The sequence below is a fragment of the Babylonia areolata genome, chromosome 24 (genome assembly GCF_041734735.1).
Source record: "Babylonia areolata isolate BAREFJ2019XMU chromosome 24, ASM4173473v1, whole genome shotgun sequence".
Lineage (NCBI taxonomy): Eukaryota > Metazoa > Mollusca > Gastropoda > Neogastropoda > Buccinidae > Babylonia > Babylonia areolata.
In genome coordinates this window covers 23,155,806-23,166,526 of record NC_134899.1, presented here as the reverse complement: position 1 = coordinate 23,166,526, position 10,721 = coordinate 23,155,806, and the positions used below count along the sequence as shown (strand labels likewise).

The 10,721-nt window shown below is 43.4% G+C and overlaps 1 protein-coding gene across 2 annotated transcripts in view; it reads right to left on the bottom strand.

Moving 5' to 3' along the window:
* The window catches only part of LOC143298825 (uncharacterized), a 52,185-nt gene that overhangs the window by 6,281 nt on the left and 35,183 nt on the right, over positions 1 to 10,721 (bottom strand). For both annotated transcript variants that reach the window (XM_076611818.1, XM_076611817.1), the window contains exons 13-19: positions 9,429 to 9,461; positions 7,556 to 7,865; positions 7,020 to 7,125; positions 3,971 to 4,061; positions 3,038 to 3,087; positions 700 to 966; positions 90 to 250 (exon numbers count right to left, since the gene is read on the bottom strand). In XM_076611818.1, coding sequence (XP_076467933.1) covers positions 90 to 250; positions 700 to 966; positions 3,038 to 3,087; positions 3,971 to 4,061; positions 7,020 to 7,125; positions 7,556 to 7,865; positions 9,429 to 9,461 — 1,018 coding nt within the window. The remainder of the gene's footprint in view (positions 1 to 89; positions 251 to 699; positions 967 to 3,037; positions 3,088 to 3,970; positions 4,062 to 7,019; positions 7,126 to 7,555; positions 7,866 to 9,428; positions 9,462 to 10,721) is intronic.

The following is a 10,721-nucleotide window of genomic DNA, read 5'->3' as shown; positions in this document are numbered from 1 at the left end:
ATCATCATCACACGATCACCACCATCACACGGGCATCATCATCGCACTGTCATCATTATCACCCAGGAGATGCCCAGCACAGTGTGTACCTGCATGTGCTGCAGACCCAGGTTGGAGAGGTTGACGGAGGACAGGCCCAGACTCTGCAGGTTGATGTTTGGGGGCAGACTACTCAGGTTGGCGATGTTGATGTTGGACAGTGCTGTCCCCTGACCCCCGCTACCTGTCGTTCCGCTGCCTCCCACCGCCTCTGTGTTGTGGACACCATCAAACAGATTCATTCAAACGGGTTTCATATGTACAATTCAGTCACACAACACAAAATATCACAAAATTAACCCCTCACAGGGTAAATTTCTGTGTCTGCTGTAACGCACACGCACATCAAGAATCACATAAATGCAATGGCATGAACATGCAGGCATAGATAAACATATTAAGAAGAAAAGAAAAGAAAAAAGATACAGTATCAAATTTTGGGGAAAATAAAATCACTTTTAAACATGATTCCTCTTTGTTTCTCATGACAAATGCTCACACTCACACTCACACACACACACACACTCTAACACACATACACACCCACCTACATAAAAAAACCACCCACATCAGGCGCACATTACCACAAACGACACTGCCTTACAGTCTGCAAAATAGGGCACATGCCCCGTCGCTTACAGCTATGTGTTCTTCACTCACCCTGCGTCACAAAGCTGATGTTGTGGGTCTGGGGGAGGGCGGGCTGAGAGGAGGCGGGGGCGCTCAGGGCCTCCAGAGGGGTGGCAGTGGTGGAGAGAGATGACCGGCGGGAGGAGAGGGAGGAGGACTGGGGCAGGGAGGAGGGGGCCATGGGCTGGGTGGGGGTCGGGGTGCGGGAGTTGGGCGGAGGCGGGGTGGGGGTAGGGGTGGGCGCCTTCTGCACGCCGGCCGTCTGCTGCCCCAGGATAGCTGCCGCTATCTGCTGAGCTGTCATCGACAACAACAACAACCCAGCTGTCATTGATAACAACAACACAGCTGTCATCGACATCAACAACACTGCTGTCATCGACAACGACAACACAGCTGTCATCTGCAACAACAACACAGCTGTCATCAACAACAACATTACAGCTGTCACTGACAACAACAACACAACTGTCATCGACAGCAACAACACAGCTGTCATCGACAACAACAACAACACAGCTAACATCATCAACAACACAGGTGTAATCAATAACAACAACAAAGCTGTCACTGACAACACAACTGTCATCAACAACAACACCACAGCTGTCATCGACAACAACAAGAACACAGCTGTCACTGACAAAAACACAGCTGTCATTGACAACAACACAGCTGTCATCGACAACAAGAACACAGCTGTCACTGACAACAACACAGCTGTCATCGACAACAACACTGCTGTCACTCACAACACAAGTGCCATCAGCAACAACAATACAGCTGTCATCGACAACAACAACAGCACAACTGTCATTGACAATGATGACACAGCTGTAACTGACAATCACAACAACAACAAAACTGTCACCAACGATATCAGCATTGCTTACACACAAATGACATATCAACAAAAACATCATCGACATCAGTGACACAACTGTCATGTCAGCAGTCACATTGTCACTTTCAGTGACACAACTGACATGTCAGCAATCACATTATCACTTTCAGTGACACAACTGACATGTCAGCAGTCACATTGTCACTTTCAGTGACACAACTGTCATGTCAGCAGTCACACTGTCACTTTCAGTGACACATCTGACATGTCAGCAGTCACATTGTCACTTTCAGTGACACAACTGACATGTCAGCAGTCACACTGTCACTTTCAGTGACACAACTGTCACGTCAGCAGTCACATTGTCACTTTCAGTGACACAACTGTCACGTCAGCAGTCACATTGTCACTTTCAGTGACACAACTGACATGTCAGCAATCACATTATCACTTTCAGTGACACAACTGACATGTCAGCAGTCACATTGTCACTTTCAGTGACACAACTGTCACGTCAGCAGTCACATTGTCACTTTCAGTGACACAACTGTCACGTCAGCAGTCACATTGTCACTTTCAGTGACACAACTGACATGTCATTCATGTCGTCAAGTGGAGTGATGGCATAGAGGTAATGCATCTGCCTAGGAAGCCAGAAAATCTGAGCGCACTGGTTCGAATCATTGCTCAGCCGCCGATATTTTCTCTCCCTCCACTAGAGTGGTGGTCTGGACGCTAGTCATTCAGATGAGATGATAAACCGTGGCCCCGTGTGCAGCATGCACTTAGCGCAAGTAAAAGAACCCACAGCAACAAAATGGTTGTTCCTGGCAAAATTCTGTAGAAAAATCCACTTTGATAGGAAAAACAAAAAAAAACTGCATGCAGGAAAAAAATACAAAAAAAATGGGTGGCGCTGTCATGTAGTGACTCGCTCTCCCTGGGGAGAGCAGCCCAAAATTTCAAACAGAGAAATCTGTGGTTATAAAAAGAAATACAAATACAAATACACTGTTGGTGACACAACTGAGATGTCACCATACTGTCACAACTGACATGGCTCACGTTAACTGTCAATGAAACCTAACAAGGCAAGCTGACATAAGCAGACACTAAAAATCAGCATGCCATCAATAACATCATAACTGTCCATGATAGTGTAGTGAATTTAACAGGTTAAAAGGGTTAAAGGTCCCATTACCTTTAATGGCCATTGTGGCAGCGAATTCATATCCACTGTGCCCAGTGCTTGGCACAGGAAGGTGGAACCCAAACTTCTCCTTCTGCTGTTTTAAAACTTCCCCAACCGAAATCAGGTACCCATTCACACCTGGGTGGAGTGAGGAAAATCAGAGTAAAGTGCATTTGCCAAGGACACAACACCATGCCGAAAAGGGTCTGTGCGCCTTGATCACTGGATCAGAAAGTCTAACACCTTACCGATTCTGTTTGGGTACCTCTGTACCTCGATCAATAAGTGACGTTCATGTTGCCAATGGCATCAGAAATAAAACAGGGACTTACGTGTGGAGGTGGGGGTGGAAGCCGGGCTGGTGAGAGGTGATGGGGTGGTCCTGTCAACACACAACACACATTGTTACCTCATTGTCATAATCATCCGTCATCATCTTCATCGTCATCAATTCACACCGATTACACAGCCATTCCAACTGCAAAGCATATAAATAAGATTGAAAGCATGTGAATACAAAAACTATGCACAACTCACATTTCAAGATTGAAAACAATCAGGCAAGTGAATTGTTTTACACTTAGCAGACTGATAAAAATAAAAAACCAAACTTTGTCAAACCAAGGACATAATAAATGCATCACATGAAATGTATCAGCTTCTTAGAAAACATTGTCTTGGGCAGAATGTAATAATAACATAATAAGGTATCCACTGACTCAGAAGATGCACACTGCAGATGATGTAAAAAAATAACCCCAGACTGACGCTGAAAAAGTCAAATCAGGAGTTCATCACAAGGAACCCACCAACTGACCAAAGGCTTATTTCTCGTCATCTGTTAAATCTGTAGATGACAGAATATGCTCATCAAGACATTACACACACACATATGTACACACAAGTATGCACACACACACACACACACACACACAAACACACACACAAACACAAATATGGATGTTTATCCAGACTCTAATTAGTCCCAACAACAGAGAATAAACTGGCTATTAGACAGGCATGCTGACAGAGAATTCAACAAACAGAATTCACTGCTGCAAAAGTATGAGCACTGTCATGCCACACACACTTTCATACAAATGATGATAACAAGTAACATGAATGAACAGGGAATAGACAACAGTGTAAAGCAGCAGTGTGGGAGGTGATGTAGCTGACGGCAATGATCACGCTGACAGAGAACAGATAAAACAAAAGTGGGGTGGGGTGGGGAGTGGGTGGGCGTGATGCCCTGGCTGACTGACTTGTGCTGGATGCCCAGCTGTTTGATGCGCTGGGCCGACGTCTGGCTCTGGGCGCCCTGTCCTGCCACTGTCACCCCTCCCTGCTGGTTCCCTGCACGTCAGCACATACAGCGTTATCTGTCAGTGTGCTGTACTGTGTTGCATTGTGTTGTACTGCATTGTATTGCACTGCATTGCATTGCATTGTATTGCATTGCATTTAGTGTAGTGTAGCGTAGTGTAGTGTCGTGTCGCACAGTGCTATCTGTCAGTGTATTGTATTGTATTGTATTGCATTGTATTCTATTGCATTGTAATGTAGCGCATTGAAGTGTAGTGTAGTGTATTGTAGTGTAGAGTAGCACAGCGCTATCTGTCAGTGTAGTGTATTGTAGTGTAGTGTAGTGTAGTGTAGTTTAGTGTAGTGTAGTGTAGTGTCTTATCTGTCACTGTATTGTATTGTGTTGTGTTGTATTGCACCACAGCGTAGTGTTGTGTAATGTAGTGTAATGTAGTGTAGCATAGTGAGTGCAATGTAACTCGTTTCTGTCATATGTTGTGCAAGATCTGTTTTCGGCTCTGATATAAGGGTTCAAGTGAGCAGTGAACATGTGTTCTTTTGTTTAAAATGTTTACAAATCAAAGGACACATACTTTCCTCTGTTTATGTCTTTTTTCTTCTACCTTCTAGGTTGAAGGAGAAAGTTCTACAATAAATTACTGATCTCTCATTTTCTGATGTATTTGGATGATAATTCAGTTCTGTATCAGTATGGCAGTATATGAAATAGAGGTGAAACAAAACCCACAAAAAAAAAATGAACAAACGCCCCATGCAGTGGTAAAGAGTATTATTAGCAGCAGAAAATACAACAGTAGTGGACAGTTATGTCATCAATTTGAGGATTTGTTTATGATCGTTTTCTCTACCTAGAATGCTGAGAATACCAGGTGAAATATACAGAACTGAAAGACAATGGCACTGACAAGGTCTTTTTTTCTTTGTCTTTTTTTTTTTTTTTTTTTTTTTTTTACTGTGAGCGGTGAGACTATTAGCAGCAGAATGTATTGAAGAAACAATGAGAGACATTTACAATAAGAAGGGTTTCAACAGAAAGGCTGTTTTATTATTGTTGTTGTTTTTTTTACCTTGAGTGGTGTGACTATCAGCAGTGATAAGTATGGAAAAGAAAGAGACATTAACAAACTGAAAGTTTGTTCTGTTTGGGTTTTCTTCTTTTTGCTTGTACCTTTAATGGTGAGAATATCAGCAGCAAAGGGTATAGAAGATTCAAGATTAAAAAACTTTATTACTCAAGGATAAAGATTTTAGGCATCACCTAGTCTTCCAATCTGTCCTTGTGACAACAATAACAATAACAACATTAATGATAACGACATAACAATAATAAATTTGTTAACACTGCAACATCTATTGCTACTACTACGAATGATAATCATCATTATCATTATCATCAACATAGTAAAAAGTAATAAAACAAACGCATTCACAAATTCACATCGACCCACCCCCACCTCCACATACATACTCATGTACACACTCTCTCCATCCAACACACACACACACACACACACACACACTTATGCACATAGAGACATGACCGAAGTGAGAAACAGATAGCGGAAATAAAGAAAACAGAGAAACACAACTTTGTCATTGTACATGTACAGAAGTGATTAATTTTCTGATGCAGATGTTACAGGTAATAACCTCTGATCAACTGGCGAACAAGCAAAACATTAAAGCACAAAAAGTAGAAAATAAAATAAAGGTATAGATAGAAATTTCATAGAAAAGCATGATTTTCTGTCTTTTTTCAGCTAATAAAAAATCTGCTTTGTGGGCCTATTGTTTGTGAAGTTTTCGTATGCTTGATTTGAAGGAACGTAATGAATCGCATGTCTTAATGAATGAAGGAAGAAAATTCCAAACAGATGGTCCAAAAAATGCAAAGCTAGATTTGTACAAGTCAATACGTACATGAGGCAGAATATAATTATTTGAATCGTAACGCTCTGACGCCTATTGAACAATGTCACTGAGGTATGGTGGTGACATGTTTTGTGTACTTTGAACATGAGAATCATTTACTGTAGTCAAATTGCTTGTATAGTGGTAATATTTCCAGTTTACTTAATTTTTCATCTGTTGATAGGGAGTGGTCAAGTAAAATAAGTTTAGCTGCTCGTCTATGCGATGAGGTAACTTTTTTTCAACTGGCTGTGACTGGCATTGCTCCAGATTGTAGATGCATAATTGATATAAGGACAATGTGCCCCAAAGAAAAATTTTCTGTTTGGAACTTCGACATAATATCTAAGCTTATTTAGTAAGAACAAATTGCGGGCTAATCGTTTGCACACATGGTTGATATGAGCTTGCCAGTTCAGTTCTTTATCAATAATTACCCCAAGAACGCAGTGCTCACAAACTTGTTCAATTGAGTTCTTATTTACCTCGAGCTTTAACGTGAGAGGCTTACCTTGGTGTTTCTGTCTGGATGTCAGTGCTATACTTTTTGTCTTTTGTGGGTTAAGTTCCATGTGATTTTGATAACACCAGTCTGAAATGTCATTTGTTCCCTGTTGTAGAGATGATCCTACAAGATCAATGTTGGTGTCGCTACAATGAAGGGAACTGTCATCAGTGAACAGATCACAGATGACATTGCTAGGTGATATGTGCATTGGCAAGTCATTTATATAGATGCAAAAGAGTAGGTGTCCAAGAATAGAGCCTTGCGGAACACCACAATCTACATGACCTCCAGAAGAATATGAGCCGTTTAAGTAAACACGCTGTGTTTTGTTTTCCAGGTAAGACCGGAAAAAGGAAACAGTTGACAGGTTTTGAGTATAGAAGTAACAAATAGAGACATCAACAATTTGAAGGGTTTCAACAGAAAGGTTGTTTTGTTGTTGTTTTGGTGTGGTTTTTCTACCTTGAGCAGTGAGAACATCAGTAGCAGAAGGAATAGAAGTGGCAGACAGTGACATGATAATTTAAATGTTGTTTGTTTGACGGTTCTTTTTGGTGGTTGTTTTTTACCTTGAGCGGTGAGGATGCTGGCAGTTGAGGACACGGGTGTGATGGACAGGGACAGCTGGATGGGGATGTTCCTCTTGGCTGCCAGAGACATTCCACTGCCCTCCCCCTGAAACCACAGTCAGCATACCAACACTGATCCCAAATGCACCAGTCACACCATCAGTATGTATTAAACATACACCTACACATACACATGTAGTACTTATTTGTCTGCACATTTATACCTTGTGTCAATAAATCTAAAGGTTCCATGTCATTCTGTGCCATTCTATTCTAACCATATCTAATTAAAACACATGCACCAAACGAAAACACAGAGCACCCAGCAGTACCCTACCTCCTTCTCACACACACACACACACACACACATTGACACACACAAATACACACAAACACACATACACGTCGACACACATACAACCTACACACACAAATACACACACACACAAACACATTGACACTCACACAATCGACGCACACACAATGTACACACACACACACACACGCACACACACATACATACACAAAACACACACCTGGGACACAATTGCTGCGGCCATGGATGTGGCCTGCTTCAGCAAGGCCTGGGCGCCGGTGATCGTCATAGCACTGGTGGTGGTGGTGGTGGGGGCGACCCCCAACCCAGCTCCCCCCACCACTGGCATGGCCGCGGGGGCCGGCAGCACGGAGGGGATGGAGGGGGTGTTGTCAGGGGTGGTGGGGGTGGGGACGGCCTGCTGGGTGGGGGTGTAGGTCACCTGCTCGGGCTGCCCTGGCCGCTTGGTGCTCATCTTCACCAGCCGCCGCCCCTCCTCTGTGAACAGCTCCCGGAACTGGTCCAGATACCTGCATGTGTGTGTGAGATAACATTGCATGGTGATTGTACAATCCAGATACCTGCATGTGAGTGTGTGACAACATCACACATTGATTGTACATTCCAGGTACCTGCACGTCTGTGTGTGAGACAACATTGCACAGTGATAGAATATTCCAGGTACCTGTATAAGTGCTTTTGTGTGTGAGACAACATCACATGGTGATGGTATAATCCAGGCACCTGTATGTGTGTGACACAACACTGCACAGTGTTTGTATATTCCAGGTACCTGCGTGTGTGAGACAATACCAAACAGTGACTGTATATTCCAGGTACCTGTGTGCGTGTGGGACATCATCACACAGTGATGCACACAGGTGCATGTGTGTATGAGATAACACCACACAGTGTATATACTAGGTACCGGATTGTGTGAGACAAAACTTCACAGTGATTGTGTGCACACGTGTTCAATGTGGTTCAGGTACCTGCATGTTTGTGACAACACCTCAAAGTGAATGCTTGCATATTCCAAGTGTGTGTGTGTGTGTGTGTGTGTGTGTGTGTGTGCGCGCGCGCGCGCGTGTGATAATACCTCACAGTGACTGTATGCACCTTAGATTGACTGCATGCATGCATCTGTGTTCAATGCTTCAATGCTTAACCCTTGGTCTCCTGTGGGTAGTGTGTGGTTGGCAAGTTAGAAGTTGTGGAAGGTGCGAGTTGGTGAATGAGTGACAGTGTGCAGTGTGTCTGTGTGTGGGCATGGGGGGGTGGGGGGGGGGACCATGCTGGGAGAGGACAGAAAGGGACAGAGGAGGGAAAAGGGAGGGAGTTTAAGTGGGAAGAGGGAGGGTTAGGGGAAGGTTGGGGGAGAGGAGGTGGAAGGGGTGGTGAGAGTTGGTGAATGTGTGTGAAACTGTGCACTGTGTGTGTGTGTGTGTGTGTGTGTGTGTGTGTGAAGGGATGGAGGGGCTGAAGTGAAGTGGAGGGTGATGGAGAGGAGGTGGAAGGTAAGTGAGGGGAGGGGGGAGTGGGAGTCAGTAACTGTGTGTGACACTATGTCTTTGTGTGTGGGAGGGAAGGGGGCTGTGGCTGAAGTGAAAGGGGCTGTTGGTAAGGGACATCAGGTACAAGGAAGAAGAGAGAGGTGGGTTAGAGTTGGTGATTATGAGTGACAGTGTGCATGTGTGGAGGAGGGGTGTTGTAGTAAAGGGGGGGTGGCGGAAGGGGGACAGCAAGTGGACTGTGAGAGGCCGGGGATCAGATATGGTGAACATGTGTGATTGTGCAGTCTGAGTGTGTGTGTGTGTGTGTGTGTGTGTGTGTGTGTGTGTGTGTGTGTGTGTGTGTGTCTGTTGTGTTGTGATGTGTGTGTATGTGTGTGTGTGTGTGCGCGCACATGAGCACATGTCAACGGGTACTTGGCTAAACATCAGACTTGAAACTAAAATAGAACCAGCTGACAAAAACTAGGAACCACGAAATCAAAACATACACACAATGTAGTGTTTAATACAAGACACTATCTGTTCAGTTCTGAAGCAAGTCAAACTCCTATTCTCATTCATAAACAGTGTATTTCTTACCTGTCCACATTCTGACGGACTCCAAGGGGAAAGCTGCACACAAACACACACACACAGAGAACATAATTACCACTTATTGTCTTTATTTTTCTGTCTGTCTGTCTGCTGGTCTGTTTGGCTGCTCACTGTCTTTCTAAAGGTTTATTTGCCTACACTTTGCCTGGAACCAGCATGGCCTTCATTACCAATGAAGGCAGAGACCAGTAACTTCTAAGTCTTCAATATATTGTACTTTGCACAGCATTTCATCGATCATTTATGTGACTATAGTGTAGTATTACTGTACACACTGCCCTTATTTTTCAAGATACACAAAAGGCAGAACTTTCCTTGCAAACAAAAAAGAAACATTCAGTAAGCTCTGGAACAACAATTAACTGACAACTGAAAACACACATGGGAACACTGAATATCCTACTGTAATGTAAAACTGATAAACATACACAGATATTGCTTCACAATGATTAACCCTTATATCGCCAGCTATGTTCAAGCTGCTTACAGCTGCTAGCCAGCTAAGTCAGCTGCACAGTACAGCTGAAAACCGGCTGTGCAGCAGAGCAGCAAGTGAGAATGTGAGATACTTTTTTTGCTGCCATGTTGCACAAACTCTTCTCCACTGTCACTGTCAGCAGCAAAATCATTTTCTGCCAACTGACTTTCAATTAAACTTGCAGCTCGCTGTCCCTTATAGCGTGATCTAAAGTGAGACAGCTTTATTACAATCTGAACTGGCTGAAAAACTTGCCATCATTCAAACTAAGTTTAAAAAAGCCGCTGAATATCGCTCTAAACCTCATGAGAGTTGGTGCAACAATGAGAAGGATGTTTCCGGTACACGTGGCAGGAAGTGCTAAGTTTGGTGCTATTTACTGAAGAGTAGCGCAAGACTGTTAACTATCATGTTCAAGTCGCCAACCGGCAACAGCAGCATTCTCCCTACAAGTCACTGTGCAGCGACTGTGGTGTTCTCGCTGCAAGTTACCGAGTGGCGACTAAAGCAATTAAAGGGTTAACATGTAATACTCTGCAATACAATGATGAACATTGTATGCTCACAAGCACAAACGTCAGGCCAGCTTTAAATGGGTGCAACAGCCAAGTGGTTAAAGCAATGGATTTTCAATCTGAGGGAACTGGATTGAATCGATCATGGTGCCAAGTGGGTTAACCCTTTCAATTCCAGAACTATTTGTGATTTTTGCAAAATAATCACCAACCCCTAAAAAAAAATCACAAAAATTAAAATAATGCTCATTAAGTATGTAAAAGTATATGTTTTCTTGAAGGAAA